The sequence below is a fragment of the Rhincodon typus genome, chromosome 29 (genome assembly GCF_021869965.1).
Source record: "Rhincodon typus isolate 14 chromosome 29, sRhiTyp1.1, whole genome shotgun sequence".
Classification (NCBI taxonomy): Eukaryota; Metazoa; Chordata; class Chondrichthyes; order Orectolobiformes; family Rhincodontidae; genus Rhincodon; species Rhincodon typus.
In genome coordinates this window covers 26,657,595-26,677,851 of record NC_063360.1, presented here as the reverse complement: position 1 = coordinate 26,677,851, position 20,257 = coordinate 26,657,595, and the positions used below count along the sequence as shown (strand labels likewise).

The following is a 20,257-nucleotide window of genomic DNA, read 5'->3' as shown; positions in this document are numbered from 1 at the left end:
GAAACGTCAGCTTTCCTGCTCCTCTGATGCTGCTTGGCCTGCTGTGTTCATCCAGCTCTACACCTTGTTATAACATTTCCATTACTATTTTGCTTTGGCACTTTGGCACTTCTTTGGGAAATCTTGTTCATCATCCAAAAACTACTATTTCGATTCCTGATTTTAGGTAGGAGGCCCACACAATCTTTTAAAACCCTGCTAAATGGTTCTTTGAAAGCTGGTATTGGGATTAAAGACACAGGTTTAATTTATGGTTGGGGTTTGCCCACAACCTGACATGTACTACACATCTGACAAAATTTGACTACATCTTTATGCAATCCTGGCCAATAAAAGTGTCTTCATATTTTAGCCAGTGTACGTCTAACACCATAGTGACTCGCCTTTGTAATTTCATTAGCCTCTCTTAAAATTTCGTTACAATACTCAGATGGAGCCACCACCTGATGGACCACTCTCCACTCCTCATCAACAGACATTTGAGGTGGTTTCCATTTTCATAGTAGTACTTTGTCTTTCAAGCACTAATGCTCGGATATTTATTCTGATTCAATTTCTGACTAAGTTGTTTGATATAATTCTTGGAATTCAGGATCCATTTGTTTCATTCTCTGAAAGAAGATGTGCTAAACATGTCAGCCTCATTTTTTTTACCTTCATCCATTTTTTAATTTAAAGTTTTGAGAATTGTAACCAATAACTGAATTTTGAAGTTATCTCCCTTTTCAGTTTCTTCTCCTTCCTATCTAATTCTACATGCCTGAGAGCTAGTCAGTCAGGAAACAATCCAGGATATTCTTCATGTAGCATTTCAGTTTATTTTCTTCCACTGGCTGTTCCAACACTCTTGGTGAGGCCAATATTTTTGAAGCAGCTAGGCCATTTCCCAAGATTAGATCAGTTCCTTCTATGGGGATTTGTTTCATTACTCAAACTGTAACCTCTCTATTTACTGAGTTGTTCTTTAATTTTTAATCCAACTCTGTATAATGGATATAATTACTTCTAACATCAGCCAGCATCAGTGACTTGGTTTACACTCCCTTGATTTAAAACATGACACAATACCTCCACTTTTGAGAAACAATATTCAGACCCTCTACTGTTCTGATTCTCATCATCTATATTCAAATAAGAATTTTCATGACTGTCACAAATGATTTCTTCCCTTCTTCAAAAAAGTAAAGTCACCACAGTCCTACTGGACTGTAGGGCTGCATTCTTAGTGGAACAACTGGTAGTGGTTTAACCTGAGGGTCACCATGCCTCAGGTGAGGGGAGAAGTTGAAAAAGACAATCCTTTCTGCTAACCTCTGCCAGGGCAGGAAGTAAACCCATGCTGTTGGCATTTCTCTGCATTGCAGACCAGCCAACTGAGTTAACAAACCAACTGCTTAATATATTCTAAAGAAACATGTTCTTTTTGCACTAGTACTCCAGATTTAATAAATATTCCCATTTTTGATGCCCCCTTTTCTAAGGATTTCTCATACATGCCTACTGCTGCAATCAATCTCCCATTCAACCTCCAGCAATTGGCTTTGGTATGTCCAGACTTATTATAAAGCAAGAATGTTATTTTCTTTATATTACTTTTTCGTTTTAGCCTTTCTGTTGTATTACTTTGATGTCCTTGCTTGTTCCTTAAAACAAATACATCTTTCATGGACAGAGTTTCCAGTCCTCCAATTCCCTTGCGGAATCCCACATGACTATCTCTGCAACAGTTTGTGTGAGATCTGCTCTCTCTCTTATCATTGATACGTGCCCTCATCTAAATAAGTGTTTAGGTTTATGTGAATGCTGTTTCTGAATTCTTCTATAATCATCATGTTGCACATTTTTCTCTAACTTCAGTGATTTAAGCCGCTGATCCCACAACTTTTAACTTTCTCTTGCAAGTTCCATATATGTCTGATTAGATTTATTTCTTGTGTTTCTTTCTATGTTCTGAAGAAGGGTCACTGAACCTGAAATGTTAACTCTGACTTCTCTCCACAGATGCTGCCAGAACTTCTGAAGTTTTTTTTCCAGCAAGTTCTGCTTTTGTTTCTGATTTCCAGCATCTGCAGTTCTTTGGGTTTTTTAAGATTTATTTCTTGTAGTTCTAATTTTTAATTTTACTTTCAGGGACAAGCTCATAAGCATTGAGTATTTCTTTTTTGACTGCTTTGTAATCTGCCGATTGTTCTGACAAATTTGCATATAGAGTCATAGCTATACCTGTCAAAATGCTTTGTAACATTCAGATCCAAACGTTTTTAACCACTTTATTTGTCTTGTTATCTTTTCAAATGAAGTAAAATTCTTTCGACTCCATCCTTAATAAATTTAGACATGAAGCATAGACTGGAATCAAAATTATCCTCTGAGCTACTACCTCTTATCTCCTTCTTTATGCTACACTTTTTCTGACCAACTACTGTAGTCTAACTTTCCTATACCTTTTGAGTTCAAGCTTTTTAAATGCACTTTCCTTTTTTATTCATCTTTATATTTCTCTCACCTCCTATTCCATTTCAATTTTTCTTTTCTTTTTCCCTCAATCCACTTTTGTTTTCATTTCTACTCTATCTTAGCTAATTCTAGCCTTATCATTTCAATTTTAAATTCTCATTCTAATTCTAAATCACTTTCAGCCTGTCCTGCTTACGATATCCTGCTTTAATTTCTACCTTCTCTTTATCTGCTAACTCTCTCCATTTGTCTTCTTCAAAGGCTTCAAAAAAATCCACTGTTATACCTTCTACTTTCAGAAAACTCTTAGCAACATCCAAACTGATTATCAAAATCCTTGCAACAAACTTCACCACAACATTCCTGTGTTATGTTCAGCACCTCCATGTACCCAATTCCATAAAAGAAACACTGATCCCTCTTAAATTCAATTAACATAAAACCTGGCAAGCACCTCCATTTGTTATGATCCCAGCTGATGTTAACACTGACAAGCCCACACTCAGAATGAAATCTATTGTGATAGTTTTTTTTATCGTAGTCTGGTAGTCAATCACTGAAAATACGAACAAGGCTACAGATTTTCTTTAACAATAAAAAAGATCTTTATTACACAAAAGGGAAAACAAACAAACTACTCATATATAGAAAATCACTGAGGAAAATTTTAAAACACAGTGAAATGAAGTTTTCGCCTATTCTCCTACACCAACAGTTCACAGAATCAAATTCAGAGATTACCTCTCAATCTCAAATCTTTAAATTCAACTCAACTGATTCTTCCCAGATTTCCCTGTGAATTGTGAAGTCCTTTTACATGAAAACTCATAAAACTGAAAGCTTTTACTTTCTCAGCCTTATAACAAACTGCAAGTATCCAATGAAACACTCTTTGTCTGGAAGTTACTCAAATTAACAGTCTACTAAGGCAACTTATTCTCTGAACTTTGCTATACTCCTGTCCAGGAGAGAAATTATACCCCCAGTAAGATCTCCTCTAAACCTGGTTAAACAGAGCCATCTCTTTGGAGTTCATCTCAGCTTCTTCCAGAGATCCCCCAGCATTACAGATACCAGTTGCCAGCTAATCAATTCATTCCACATTATATAAGAAACAGCTAGAGGTACTGAATACTGCAAGGGTTATGGGCCTTGACAACTTCTCAGCTCCAGAACTTGCCACACCTCTAGCCAAGCTGTTCCAGTACAGCTACAACATTAGCATCTACCCAACAATATTGAAAATTGCCCAGGCATGTCCTTTACTCAAAAAGGAGGACAAATCCAAACCAGTCAATTACCGCTCCATCAGACTACTCTTGATCATCAATAAAGTGATGTTATCAATAATTCTTGCAGCACTTGCTCAGCAACAACGTGCTCAGTGACGCCTGGTTTGGGTTGCGTCAGGGCCACTCACCTCCTAACCTCATTAGATCCTTGGTTCAAACATGGAGAAAAGCTGAATTCCAGAGGTAAGGTGACAGTAACTGCCCTTGACATCAAGGTTGCATTTGACTAAGTGTAGCATCAGGGTGCTGGAATCAATGGAAATCAGGGGGAAAACTCTCTGCTGGTTGAAGTCATGCCTAGAAACATAGAAACATAGAAGATAGGAACAGGAGGCAGCCATTCGGCCCTTTGAGCCTGCTCTGCCATTCGTCACGATCATGGCTGACCGTCCAACTCAATAGCCTAATCCTGCTTTCTCCCCATAACCTTTGATCCCATTCATCCCAAGTGCTATAACTAGTCGCCACTTGAATACATTCAGTATTTTGGTATCAACTACTTCCTTTGGTAATGAATTCCACAGGCTCACCACTCTAGCATATAGGACTTAATTAGACTGATAGGGGGTTTTGCCCTAACCAGTTGAAGAATCAGCAAGGTACCTCCATCCGTTTCATGGAGGAGATCTGATAGTACGAAGCATAGTTGTGGCACTTGATTGGGCACCATTATGCCTTCTCGGGTATTCAGGGCCTTGCCTGTCAAGGACTGCCAGCCTCACCACTACCAAATTGTGCGGGGTCCATTGGTAGTGGATGTCAAGTTGTTGATTAACAAGCCTATCAATATCCTGCCAGCTGCGGCCAGGAAGCTTGCATTAGTTCTCATGGAGGAGGTTTTGCTGCCATTAAGAAACCAACCTGTGCCCTCTTCTATGATTAAAAGAGCCGGGTTGCCATGACTCCTGCCATCATGAGCTGCACTAAATTCTGCACCAGCTCAAATCACAAACACAATTTTAAACTTGGGACCTTGCTTTTTTTGTGCAGCTTTATTCTACTGTGATGTAAGTCATCTGATTTATATATATTTTAATACCATTTATTTTGGATTTTGAACTTTGAATTAGTGGCATATTGTTTCATGTAGCCATTATAATTTCTCCTTTTAAAACAGACTGCAAGAGATAGCTCAGGGAGGCTAATGGAAATTTGTTTAAAAGGTTATTATAAGTTAGCAAAGTAAACAGTAGTGCATTAGATTTTCACTTTGGAAGAATTTGCTCTTTTGAATGAGGTTAACACCTATAGCTTGGAGGAAACAAAATGTTTCTGTCTCAGTTTGGGCAGTTTGCAGAAGTCTTGGCTGAAGCTGAATGTGAAAAGCATTTGCTCCTGAGAAAGGGAAGCAGTTTAGGACTGTTAAGAAAGAATTCGCCTCAGGAGTTTAGTTTAAAAATTCCAGACCAGAAGTATTTGGTTAAAACCCTGAAGAGGTTATGTGAAGTTGAAAAAGTCCAACTTCAGTCACATGATGAATTAGGGAAGAGGTTATCAGACAAAGAATTGTAGCCACAGCTAAGTCAAACCCTTTGTGGGATAGAGAAGTGAATTTTCTCTTTTGTTTGAGTACTGTAATGGGGTGCTGTTGAGATTAATGGGATTGTATTTTACTGCCTGGTTTGAAATCTTTAAATGTGTATTATTTGTAAACAGTTTGGCTTATTCCATTTTATCTTCATTTCTTTTCCATAACAAGCTTCTGTTTTATTGCTGGAACATTATCTGCAACATTGTGAGTTTGTGTTTCAATCAAAGACCACCTCATTAAAATCAAAAACAAGCAAACAAAATATGATCTATCAAGCTAGTTAAGACACAAGCAGTTTAATTTTAGATGATATGGATCAATTCTCATCACTTGTTGGAGACCAGACAGGAATGCATTCCAATAGTCAACTCTACAAGTAAAAGACAAGGGTGAGGGTTTGAAGGACAGATTAACTGAGCTGTCAAAGTTGAATGATATCACAGAAGTGAAAAAAAGATACTCTTAGAAATAGTGTCCGAAGATCACTTCAGAGTGGCCTAATTGCAAACTGTTTCCTGAGAGATGCATTTCGTCAATAAGGACAGAATGGAATGGGGATTGAAAACGATGGTTTAAATCTTATCAATATTTAATTGGAGGAAATTTCTCGTCATGGATTCTAAATGAGCACACCGGCGTTACAGTTCAAAACTCACATATACGATTCTGCCCATAACATTTTAACACTTCAAATTACATTCGTGCCAATGTTATATAGCACATGTCTGTTCTTGTGGCTGAATTGCAGTGCTAATTAAAGACGTAATTTACAGGCATCTCGTGCAGTGGAACACAAAACATAGTGGTTTACAGTTACATTATTGTTCGTTCCCTTATCTCTACTTTTACATGCTTGTAAAAACGTACGCTTTAAACCTTATCTTGCACAGTATCTGTAGAAAAATGTACAGACAGTCACCAACTGGCAATAAAGTGAACAGCGAACACCGGTTAATTGCTATTAGGGGTCCAAAGTGCAAATTCAAGATCCACTTTTTTCAAATGACATTGTAATAGATTATGGCACGTGGGTGCAGCACTGAAAATTATCCATTGCCCTAATTCGTGTTTTTTTTCAAGTTTGGTACAGCTGGATGGTCATACAATGTGCTAAAACGGCGATGAGATGAAGCTTCGAATACCAAAGCAAGTTCGTTCGTCAGCGCCAATACACCGCATTACAATTAACACTACATGCAGGTTGCTAACGTTCATCTTAAATGCATGCATTCACTTCTTTGAGGATAGGGATGAACTGAAACATCAAGGGCTGTTATATTTTACTTATCTCACCCATCGCCAGCCCGTGGGCAAACAGAGGGATCTTTACGACGAGCCATTGGCTGCTGGAGTGAGCGTAAGAAACAACCACCGTTAACGCGGTTATTTCACTGGTGGTAGTCAGCCTAGACTTTTCTAAATGCTTTCTTCATTCCTGTCCGCCGCTACTCAGTGACTCAGTAAAATCGGCGCAGACACTATAGATGAAACAGAGATGTGTTGCCCAGCAACAAACAGACGCAGTGGAGGTTGCTAGGTAATGGACGTTGGAACAGATGTCATGTCACATGTGATCAACGAATATTTTGTAAATGTATCCCTTGCAAGTCTTTCATTTGTAGCAACACGTTAAGATGGGATGGACGATGAGGTGCACGTTTAGTCTATTTTAAACGATAGGGTCAGGTCGCAGCATAATCCAACGCTTGAACGCTGATCTCAACAACATTCCGTAGATACAAGCCAAGTGTTGTCCAAGACTGATAAGCCATCCTTTGTGGGTGCCCTTCACAAGCCTCAGAAGTGTCAAGCCCTTGACAGCAGATGGAGAACATTTGAAATGCAGTTAATGTTGAAATGTGGCAGCTAACCTGCCCACCACAAGCTCCCATGCACGCAAATAATGATTTGATTATTGGTTTAGTGACGTTGAAAAAAGGATAAACATTGACAGGTCACTGAGAACTCTGCCTTTTGTCCTTGGAACATGCTTAGGATCATTTATCTCTGCCTGTTTAGGTAGACAGGATTGATGTGTCAACCAAAAGGTTGTTTTTTGTGATACATTCACAAGATGCCAGTGTTCCTGGCAAGTTCCCATTGGTAATTGTCCATCTAATTTAGACCCTAACCTTAAGTGGTGATTAACAAGGTCAGATACAGTGCTTTTCCCTAAAATACATTAGTATTCACATTTTGTGGTAATCTGCTAATTTCAGGCAGAGTCCATTGCTTTGTTTAAGCAAAATTTGGATATATATTTGAAATAGAGCAGAATGCAGCCCTACAGTGAAGGAGCCAGACAATTTATAATGAGGACCATTAAGACCATAAGATGTAAGAATAGAAGTAGGCCATTCAATAGGAAGATGGTTGTGGTTGTTGGAGGCCAGTCATCTCAGCTCCAGGACATCTCTGCAGGAGTTCCTCAACGCAGTGTCCTAGGCCCGACTATCTTCAGCTGCTTCATCAATGACCTTCCCTCCAACATAAGGTCAGAAGTGGGGATGTTCGCCGATGATTCCACAGTGTTCAGCAACATTCGTGACTCCTCAGATACTGAATCAGTCCCTGTTCAAATGCAACAAGATTTGGACAATATCCAGGCTTAGGGTGACTAGTGGCAAGTAACATTCGCACCACACAAATGCCAGGCAATGACCATCAACAATAAAAGAAAATCTAACCAATGCCCCTTGACACTCATTGCTGTTATCATCACTGAATCTCCCACTGTCAACATCCTGGGGTTACCATTGACCAGAAACTCACCTGGACTCAACACATAAACACAGTGGGTACAATAGCAGGTCAGAGGCTAGGAATGCTACGACAAGTAACTCACCTCCTGACTCCCCAAAGTCGACCCACCATCTACAATGCACATGTCAGGAGTGTAATTGATACTCCCCTCTTGCTTGGATGAGTGCAGCTCCAACAATACTTAAGAAACTTGACATCATCCAAGACAAAGCAGTTCACTTGATTGGCACCACATTCACAAGCATCCATTCATTCATTCCACCACAGATGCTCAGTAGCAGCAATGTGTACTATCTACAAGATGCACTGCAGAAGTTTACCAAAGATCTTCAGGCAGCAGCTTCCAAACACACAACCATTTCCATCTAGAAGGACAAGGGCAGCAGATGCATGAGAACATCACTTCCTTCAAATTTCCCTTCAATAATCTCGCCCTCTTGATTGGAAATATATTGCTGTCCCTTCACTGTCACTGGGTCAAAATCCTGGAATTCCCTCCCTAATGGCATTGCAGGTCAACTGACAGCAGGTGGACTACAGCAGTTCAAGAAGACAGCTCACCAACACCTTCTCAAGGACATCTAGTGGTGGGCAATAAATGCTGGCCAGCCAGCGACACCCACATCCCACAAATGAAAATAAATTTCAGCCTCTTGTATCTTCTCTTATAATCAATGCAAGCATGGATGACCTGATCAACTTCAACTCCACTTTCCTGCCATTTTTCCCATTACCCTTGATTTACTTACTAATTAAAAATTCGACTATTTCAGCTTTGAACATACAAAGACCCAGCTAGACAGCCCTGTATGGTAATGAATTCCATAGATTTACTACCTCAGAAGAAATTCCTCCTCATCTCTGTCTTAAATTGGTAACTCCTTTGTCTGAGATAATGCCCTCTTGACCTATTCAGTCCCACAAGGGGAAGTCAACCTGTCTGCATTTATCCTATCAAGCCCCTAAGAATTTTGTCTGGTGAACTTGGATGTTATTTATGCATGAGGGCTTCCTATTACCTGTTGCTACAGCTTTCTGCCATTTAAGTAATATTCAGCTTTCATTATTCCTGCAAAGGTGTGCAACTTCATATCTATTTATATCATATTCCATCTATAAAGCTTTTGTCTACTCACTTAACCTGTCTATATCCCTCTGTGGACTCTGTTTCATGCTCACCATAAAACCATTAACACTGAATTGTTCTGGTAAAGATATGTTATTGGGCAAATAGCCTCTTTCTCACCATGAATTTTTATGGGTCCAGGTCTGATTGCATGTCAACTTTAATAACATTTATATTATCAGCAGTTTTATCATGAAACTCTTAACAAAGATTTACAGCTTAAAGTGATGCCGTCATATGCATTGCATGTAAACACCCTTTTCTATTTACAAATGTGTAGGTTGATTTTAAAAGCAAACCCTCTGAAATTAACTTTTTTATGCAAAGAGGGGAGTGATACCAGAAAACTTCAGACTATTTGGATGCAATAATGTTACCACAATTGTTTTGACATATGGATTAAATTGCTGCGCAACCTAGGTGTCAGCCATGACTCAGTGGTAGCACTTCTGTCTCTTAGCCAGAAGGTTGTAGTTAAAGTCCCACCCAAGAGATTTCAGCACAGAATTTAGGTTGACACTTCAGTGTAATACTGAACAGAGTGATTATGTTCCAGAGTTAGTAATCCAGAGGCTTGAATTAATGATTCAGGGGTATGAGTTCAAATTTCAATATCACATCTGAATTTCAATTCATTTAATTAAATAAATCTGGAATAAAAAGGTAGTATCAGCACTAAGCATGCTGTGTTCCAGCCATGCTTGAATTAAACCCTAACCTTTCTTTAGTATATATTTATCAGTATTTATTTTAATCTCATACTCAATGCCTTTATTTATAATCTTAATAGGCATTTCTAATGGCTCTTTCTACTTGCATTTCCACTTTCAATGAATCGCATATTTGAACTTCTAAAATTCTTTGTTCATCCACACCGTCCAGCACCTTTTCATTGAGAGCATATTTCTGGTCCTTGTTTACCTGCACACTTAATGACATTCAGTTGCATCTTTTAGTAATCCTCCCCATATCTTTCTGAAGCCTCTCACTGGCCTCCCAAGTGTTTGTCAAGCTGAACAAATCCCCCACCCCTGTGTCCCCTATTCCCTGCCCTTTAATGAGGACTTATTATCAACATTCTGCTCCCTCTCTTCCCAAATCCAAAATATGTATACACGTAAATGGAATAAATTATGCCTAAATCAAGGATGAACACAACGATTTAGTCCACCAATTTTAACACTTCTCCAATCAGAGCAACAAGCAGTTACTTTAAGTTTTTGTTTCTTCTCTGTCAACCAATTGTCTCTCCTGAATTCGTGCAAAAACACTTGAATGCACTGATCAGTTGTTTCTTGAAAACCCATAGGCATTATATCTCCTGTATTCCCTCTGTCCACCTAAACAATTGTTTCATCAATAAATGCTACTAAATTTGTCAAGCATCATTCACCTTTGACAAATCTGTATTGGCTATCCTTAAATAGTTCATGAAATTCTAAAAGAGCATTTATTTTATCTGGTGTTAGACTAATTGGTCTACATAACCCAGTTTATCTTTCATGTCCTTCTTGAGCAACATTGTTACATTGACTTCTCTCCACCCCAATGATACAATAATGCTTGGTTAAAAAGTATAAAAATCTTCCGTCCATAGCACCAGCTGTCAACTGTCTCATTTATTGGGCTAGAATGCATGCCATTACAGCCCAGTGATCCAAAGCTCTAACTTTTTGATATCAATTACATTTTGATATCATACACTGTAATGGAAGTTTGCCTTGGTAGTCACTTGTTAGAATCACAACTGAGTTTATTTTTTAGTCATTTTTTTCTGAACCCGAGTCCATCCATAAACTTCCCAAATGAGCAACATTAACCCTTTAAAGGAAGTTGCAATGGATATGAATTCTGAATGGGATGGCTGAGGAATAAACAAATATCATGGAAATAGGCTGGACTAGGAATAAAATATCCACAGATAGGTACAACAGGTTAATATGGACTTTATGTTTAGATCTCAGAATGCATCTATTTCAATTGGTATTACCTTAAAAAGGAACAAATCAGAATACTGACAGAAAACGCTACACAGTATTATTGAAAGAAACTTCTGATCAAATATTTCCAATCAGATAAAGTTTAATTGGAAGGTAGCAGTTAAAAAGGTATAGAAATTGGATCAGTCATTGATCATACTTAATGGCAGTACAAGCTCAAAGGGATGCATAGTCTACTCCTCCTGCTAGTTTCTATCCTTCCATAATCCTTCATTTAGAACCTGCGCAAATGACTTGTCTTCTCCCCAAGGTCCAACCTCAAGCTTTGTATTTTTCTGAAATTGATGCCTGGGTATTTTCCTTTGTAATATTTTCATTGCACTAGGTGGCAGTCTATTGCATAAATCAACACTTTAATTAAAAAGTATGTGTTCCTTCAGACAGGTACCAGTGTTGTTTCTTCAGTGGTTTGATCCTATCTATTCTGTTTAAAGCAAAATCCATATATCTCTTACTATTAAGATATATCTTCTTTTTAAAAAAAATGTACTTTCAATCTCTGCTAATCCAAAGCGGCTGCACTGATTTTAAAGAGTGAGGATTTCTAGCTGGTAGGGAGATAATTTCAAGACAGTAAAATATTCCTTCAGCCCATAATTTCTCATTTTCAGCAAAAGAAAACTTAAAATTCCCCTTTAATTTCATTTTTGTCAATTATAATTGAGTAGATTTCAGCAGTTTTATTTGTTACATCTCATATTACACTAGCCTAAGGAAGGGTAAGAAATTCTGTGGTTGCTAAGTGTAGAAGTAGTTTAAATCATTTTAGTGGAGGTGTTTGCTGTCCATTGCCATTGTTAAACACAATTCTCTCAGTTCTTCTGCCACTGCTATGTGCAAAAAAAATCTTTTCCTAAAAGTTTTAAACCCACTTCAAATATCTCTACTCTTTGACATATGATTTTGTAAAATTGTAAAAAGGATTATTTTAGTCAAGTGCTCCCTAGCTAACATATATCTCTCAACTAACAACACCCACTCAATATGTTCATATGCTAAAACTGGGTGCAAAATTAATTCATTGGGTTTACAACATTTTAAGAAGCCCTGAAGATGCTATATAAATATCAGTTCTTTAACAGGAGTTTAATTAATTGTCTGTTAATGCAGTATCACTGTGACAATTAACCAGAGAAGAAATATGGCAAAAGTGAGATGAATAGTGTTAAATAATGGTCCTGGTATAAATGCAAATTATTTGCAACATCACATTGCTGATAGAGAGGAAACTTCTGCTTCATTTGTTTGCTCATCAGCTTAGGTGTATTGTCCACTACTTTGGTTGCTGAATTGTTACATTTTTGCGCATTGTCTCATTATAATCAGAAGGCAGGTGGGAATACTGATACTATTTTATTAATGATTTTTTTGCGCAAGAAGACTATCAGACATCTGTCTTATGCTCATTTCTATTGTATTGTCAGTTGGGACACTCATTAACTTTATTATCTCACCCATTACAATATGCCACAGTGGATTATTTTCTGGCACTGGGGAGACAACATAACACAAATTTTTTCATATACCACTCCTCCATTGGTCTAGGAAAACTCAGTTTATTAACTGAATGCAGAACAGTAACTTAAATTTTTCTTTCAGATGCCTGCTGATGTCTGGATATTTCTGATGATTTCTACCTAAAACAGCAATTCATTTGTAACTGTACTGGGGAGCCGTTTTATGTGAGGGAAGGATAATGTAAGAATTGGTTGTATCTTAAACAACAAAGTGCATACAACAATGAAAGTAGCAGTTTGAACAAAATGTGTTTATTTTTACAGAATATACCACCCAATAAATTAACATACTGAAAAAAGGCAGAGGCTGTTAAGCAGATAATTCCACTCAAGGCAAAATTAAAAGATAGCAAATTTGAAATGTATTTTTATCAAGATTACTATTGTAAATAGTTCCAGAATGGCTGGATTTCATGCAGCTTGTAGTGGCAGGAATTATGGCAGCAGACCCCACTTTGTATTGGTTTAGGCCCTGCACCAGTTTTCCAGAGGCAAGGAAACCTAACCCGATAACATATAGAAGCGGCTGACACAGGATTCCCAGCTGCCAGCAGTGGGTGTCAATTAGGCTCATTAATGAGCCAACTGACACCCATTTTCCTTGAACCCACTGCAATTTAGTAGTGGCTCAGTGACTAAATAGACACCATACAGCTTTTCCATGATTTTGGAAGGCTACCTAGGTTTACCATCAGCTTTCTGGGAGATGTTGGGGTGGGGGAAAACATTCTTTGTTCCAGTCCTAATTAGGCACACTCCCTTATCTCTTTGCCATTACATTGTTGACTGTATCAGTAAGGGAACTTGCTCTCATTCTAAACTCGAAAAGATCATCAATCTTGTTTCCATTTCCCACCATTCTCTTACATTCACCATGGTCCATCTCTGATTCCACCCTTTACTTCCTTGACTTCTTTGTTTCCAGACCAAGGGATATATTGTCAACCAGTATTCACTGTAACCCCACTGACTTCCACCACTATTTCAATTACATTTCCTTACACTTTGTTTCCTGCAAGAACTTCATTCCATTTTCACAGTTTCTCTAGCTCTGTTGCATCTGTTCAGATATTGCCACCTTCCATACCATTTCTTCTGCTTTTCCTCAACCTAGGATTTCCTACCAACCCTATCTGTCTCATTTCCCACATGTATTCACTTATCCATTCCCCGTTCTCTGTGAGTCATGAGAAAGTTCTTCTAGTTCTCACCTTCTATCTCACCAGCCTCTGTATTCAATGGATACCTATAACATTTTTGTCAAACCCAAGATGATGCCACTATGGAACACAACTTATTCTCCCCTCTCAGCATTTTGAAGGGATTATTCCCTCTGTGATGCCCTGATTCACTCCACAGTCATGCCTCATCACCACCTCCTTTTCTTATAACACATTTTCATGCAAGGGCAAGAGATCCAATATCTGCTATTTCACTTCCCCTTTCCTCGCTGTCCCGGGCCCCAAATATTCAATCCAGGTGAAACATTGATTCACATGTACTACTTTCAGTTTAATGTAGTTTAATCACTGCTCACAATGTAGTCAACTCGAAACTTGGGAGATTAAATGGCAGATTAGGTGACCACTTTGTGGAACACTTCCACTCAATCCACTATTGTGACCCTGAGCTTCTGTCTGTCAGCAGCAACAGGACACTGGGTCACAGCAGAGTCCTGTTTTTTGTTACTGTATCCCTGAAACAGGTACTGAGTGCTTTTGAATACCAGATCCCCAACAGGGTTTGCCATTCAGGTTTCAAAAATACTGACTCGCCCATATGTGACTGTGTGAATACCAGGGTGTTGGGATGAGGCACTTAAGTTAATATATATATAGTTAATTGCACACTTAAGGATGTCTGTTGGCAATAGGTTAAACTGGCCATTCCATGAATCTACCCGTTTTGGACTTAACCAGGGCAGAGAGACGAAGGTGGAAATGTCCCTAACTATCATCCTCCCACCCAATTAAATATCCCTCTGCTACCAAACTCACCTCAGGAAAAAGCAAATTCAACCTATTGTTCCAGGAACATGATGTGAGCTAACATTTGTAATCATTTCTTTACTATACAGTTAAAATCTGGAAACTGCTGGGAGCAGAATAATGGACACTAATTCTTGCCCTGCTGCACTGGACAATCACTTTACTTGAGCAATGACTAGGCAAGAGCAATTTTAGCCTGGGTAATTTTGGTTCAAACAACTGGGACACATAAGGTTAAACAAATATATTATTGAGAATCTTAACTACAACTAAACCAATCAAGATAAGATTTGAAAAAATTGCTTAAAATACACAGTGAGCACAAATAGGATTGACATTTTCGATTAGTTTTAAACTTCAGTTAAAGCATAGCAACTGTGGTGACATTGGGAAAACTGTTGTCAAGATAATTGCCATGGCAGTGTGGGAACTTTGCAAAGAACCATTTCTGGGGGCCATAGAGGGGTGAGTGATACCTGTGGCTGACTCTTGAGTGATACACACCAACAGACTGATAACTACATCTTGACTGAGTCAAAGGCAACAGCAATAGGTCACAAGGTTAGATAAATCTGCAAGCTCATCACTGAGCAGTGAAGAGATTTCATTCCTCACACAAGGAATTTCTAACCCATCGGTTAACTGAGATAAGAGGGAATCCAAACAGAAAGAGCAGGCGTAGAAATACTACTAATTAGTGATTAAAAATATAACACAGATTAGAAGATGTTAAGAAATTAAGGTACAGATGAAATATGTTTTCATGACTTTCAAACATACCTCTCAGTTGAGGACTCCCAATGAGAAAGTTTCCAAATCTGAAACTTCATCTCTCCAAGTTTAACCTAAAATATATAATTTATTGATTGTTTCCACAAGTAGCATTTTTTCATTCACTCAAATGTTGTGTATGACATTGGTGCAGCCAATATTTATTGGCTATCCCTAATTGGTTTAGGGGAGGATTTTTTTATTGGCGCAGACTTGATGGGCTAAAGGGCCTCTTGTGTACTGTATGATTCCATGATTTTATGGTTCTACGACTTGCTCTAAGATGGTGCAGTGAGCCAACTTCTTGAACACAGCTGAGTGGCTTACAAAGCCACTTCAGAAGGCAGTTAAAAATCACCCACATGGCTGTGGATCTGGAGTCACATGTAGACTGGGCAAGGTAAGAGCACCAGATTTCCTTTCCTGAAGAGCATTAATATATCAGCTAGATTTTATTTTTACAGCAAATGATCGCCCTTGCTGTTGCTAGCTTACGCTCCAGATTTTGCCACTACAGCGGAATTCAAACTCATGCATCTAGATAATTAACTAGTCCAATAACATTACCGTAATGTTACCATACCCAATATGCAATTAAAGTGATAATTTACTAACTCCTCAAGCAAACCTCCCACTACAGATGCAAAAACAGCATGTGAATTCATCAAGTTGATCAGTAAACCATTTTATCCCAAATTTATCATAGTATATTATGTATAAATTCAAATCTAAAGTAAATTATCTGGTATTGAAGTTACACCCTTATTTTGTGGAAACAAGTTACACAAAATCAGCAAACATAAGGCTCTTGTGATGCAGTGGTAGTGTCCTTACCTCAAGGTTCACTTGCTCTAGAGGAATGTAATAATATGTTTGAACAGGTTGGTTAGGAAATATCTACAAATGCATTCAATTTAAAGGCTGAATGTAGGCAAGAAGAATTTCATTCTTACTTTGAAACAGATGTTTGATGATACGGCTGAAGAAGAATTATTCAGGAAATAAAACTATTCTGTACTCGTATCAACTGGGTTGCACTTTTGAGCGTAAAAACCAGGGGCAGGAGGAGGCCAATCAGGCTCTCATGCCTGCTCTGCCATTCAATCATATCATGGATAATCTGATTGTAACCTCAAATTCACATTCCTGTCTAGCCTTAATAATATTTCAAATACTTGCTTAACACGAATCTATCTGCCGCTGCCTTAAAAATATTCAAGGGCTCTGCTCCCATGACCTTTCTGGGAGAGGGTTCCAAATAATAACTCTGTTTTAAATGGACAACACTGATTTTTTTAAACAGTGACTCCTAGTTCTAGAGTTTGCCAGAAAAGGAAATATTCTCTTCGCCCATCAAGACCCACAGGATTCTTTTTGATTCAATCAAGTTGCTTCTTATTACCTAGAAATATAGTGGAGATAGGTTCATTTGGGGCATTCAAGAGGGTATTGCATGATTATTTGGATAGAAATAGTGCTCAGGGACATGGGGAAAAGGCAGGAGATTGGATGCAGGTAATAGAACTGGTCAGGCAGGATGGGCCAAATGGCCTTCTTCTACACTGTAACAATTCTGTGATTCTGTAATACTGTTCAGAATTCCAGCAGATACAAGTCCTATCAATCATTGCTTTTAAGGCAAATTGCTCATTTCAAGCATTAGTCCAGTAAACCTTCTCTGAACTGTTTCCAATACATTTACATTCTTCCTTAAATAAGGTGACAAATATTTTGTGCAGTATTTCATATGCGGTCTCACTAGTGCCCTGTATAATTGAAGCATAGCTTCCCCACCTTTGTATTCAGTTTCCTTCATAATATTTGATAACATTCTGTTAGCTTTCCTAATCATTTACTAAACCTGCATACTAAACTTCTGCAATTGATGCAAGAGGACACATAGATTGCTCTGAATCTCAGAAGTCTTCAGCCTGTCACCATTCGTAAAATATCCTTCATTTTTGTTCTTCCTGTCAAGATGGATAACTTCACACTTTCCCACATTATGTTTTATTTACCATACCTTTGCCCATTCAGTTAACTTATCAAAATCCTTTTGTAATCTTCCTGGGACCTCTTCACAACTTACTTTCCTACCTATCTTTGTATCATCAGCAAATTTGACAACAATGCCTTCTGTTCCTTCATCCAATTCATTTGTATAAATTATAAACAGTTGAGGTTCCAGCACCAATCCCTGTGGCGTACCACTTGTTACATCTTGCCAACCCAAAGAAGACATATTTACCCATTCTCTGATAACTGTTAGCCAAACAATTCTCTATCTGTGTCAATAAGCTACCTCCTACACCAAGTGCTTTCATTTTCTGCAATAACCTTTGATGTGGAACTTTATCAAATCCCTTCTTGAAATCTAAGTACTAGACACGGCGGGAGTCTGGGAGAGAGCGCGAGGGCAGCCGGGAAGGTAAGCTTTCGTTATAAAAGTCTTACCTCGCGTGACTGCGGCCTTCAGTTGTTCAGCGGAGGAGGAGTCGCAGAGCGGGCGCGAGTGGTCAGCTGGGTAACGGTTATCTTTCACCCAATAAATGTGGGAAGTAACTAATACCCGAGACACTACACGTGTAGTGTCTCCCACCCTTCCACCTCCTCTAACCTAATAATAAGACTAACTGTGGTGAGCAGGTAAGCTATTTGCATTTGTTTTCTTGTCTCTTTGTTATCTTTCGGGGAGGTCACCTAGACGCCAAATCCTCTGGGAGCAGTTCGGAAGGCAAAACCGGAGTTTGTTTGAGTATATAATGGAGTAAACTTACTGGTGCAGAGAACACTTAAAGAGAGAACACTGTGAAACTAAAAAAGAAACTACTTAATTTTAAATAATTGACTAAGTAGAGATGGCAGGCCAGGTGATGTGTTGTAGCTGTATGATGTGGGAGCTGGCTGATCCCATTGAGAACGGCAGTGACCACAGCTGCAGCAAGTGTTGGCTGCATGAGGAGCTCCGGCTCAAAATTGATGAGCTGGAATCCGAACTCCAAACACTGCGGCACATTCAGGAGGGGGAGAAATACCTGGATGCTGTGTTCCAGGAGGCAGTCACACCTGGTAGATTAACTAATGTTAATTCGATCGGCGGGCAGGGACAGCAGTGTGTGACTGCGAGTGAGGCAGGTAGAGGGACCCTGCAGACAGGAGCCGCAGCCCTTGACATTGTCCCACAGGTATGAGGCACTTGCTCCCTGCGTGGATGAGGAACAGGGCTGCAGGAAGGATGAGTCAACTGACCATGGCACCATGTTTCAAGAAGCCATTCAAGAGGGGGGAGCTAAAGGACAGATTGTAGTTGTAGGGGATTCCATCATCAGGGGGATAGATAGTATCCTTTGCGAGCAGGATAGAGAGTCCCACATGGTGTGTTGCCTGCCCGGTGCCAGGGTGCGAGACATCTCTGATCGGCCTGAGAGGATACTAGAGAGGGAGGGGGAGGATCCAGTTGTTGTGGTCCATGTAGGTACCAACAACATAGGCAGGACCAGGAAAAAAGACCTGTTTTGGGATTATGAAAAGCTAGGAACAAAATTAAAAAAACAGGTCTTCAAGGGTCATAATCTCTGGATTGCTGCCCAAGCCACGTGCAAATTGGCATAGGGAGGTGAGGATCAGGGAAGTAAACACGTGGCTAAAAGAGTGGTGTGGGAAAGAGGGTTTCCTTTTCATGGGCCACTGGCATCAGTCTGGGACAGGAGGGATCTATACCGCTGGGATGGACTCCACCTGAACAGGGCCGGGTCCAGTGTTCTGGAGAAAAGGGTAAATAGGTGGTCAATAGGATTTTAAACTAGTAAGTAGGGGGGAAGGGAGGAGTGAGCGTACAGGGAGTATAACAATTAATGGAAGGCAAAGCAGCAGGTTAGCAGGTGACGAGGAAGCTTCAACTCCATTGAAAATTAGGAAAAAAGTTAAAGGGAAGGAGAACTCAAGAGCTGTGAGTAATGGAGGTGATAGGACTCAAAAAGAAGGTGCAAAAACTGGCATAAGGGCACTTTATCCGAATGCTCGGAGCATTCGAAACAAGGTAGATGAGTTTACAGCACAAATCATGACCAATGGGTATGATTTAGTGGCCATTGCAAAGACATGGTTGCAGGATGGTCATGACTGGGAGTTAAATATCCAGGGGTATCAAATTGTTCAGAAGGACAGACAGGAAGGTAAGGGAGGTGGTGTCGTTCTGATTTTTAAGGATGATATCAGGGCGGTAGTGAGAGATGATATAGGTTCTACTGAACAAAAGATTGAATCCATTTGGGTGGAAATTAGGAATAGCAGGGAGAAGAAGTCACTGATAGGTGTGGTCTATAGGCCACCAAATAATGACATTGTGGTGGGGCGGGCAATAAACATAGAAGTAGCTAATGCATGTAAAAATGGCACAGCAATTATCTTGGGGGATTTTAATCGACATATCGATTGGTCAAACCAGGTCGGTCATGGCAGCCTTGAGGAGGAGGTTCATAGAATGCATCCGCGATAATTTCCTTGAACAATATGTAATGGAACCTACAAGGGAGCAAGCTATCCTAGATCTCGTCCTGTGTAATGAGACAGGAATAATTAATGATCTCACAGTTAGGGATCCTCTCGGAAGGAGCGATCACAGTATGGTTGAATTTAAAATACAGATGGAGCGTAAGAAGGTTAAATCCAGTACCAATGTCCTGTGCTTAAACAAAGGAGACTGATGGGATGAGGGAGGAGTTAGCTAACATAGAATGGGAGCAAAAACTGTATGGTGGGTCAATCGAGGAACAGTGGAGGACTTTCAAAACGATTTTTCACAGTGCTCTG

The 20,257-nt window shown here is 39.3% G+C and overlaps 1 protein-coding gene across 1 annotated transcript in view; it reads right to left on the bottom strand.

Moving 5' to 3' along the window:
- Positions 1-6,757, bottom strand: part of theg (theg spermatid protein) — a 49,912-nt gene extending 43,155 nt beyond the window's left edge. Inside the window, exon 1 of the mRNA XM_048614305.1 lies at positions 6,574-6,757. Coding sequence (XP_048470262.1) covers positions 6,574-6,620 — 47 coding nt within the window. The 5' untranslated portion in view covers positions 6,621-6,757. The remainder of the gene's footprint in view (positions 1-6,573) is intronic.
- Between the last annotated feature and the right edge of the window lie 13,500 nt (positions 6,758-20,257).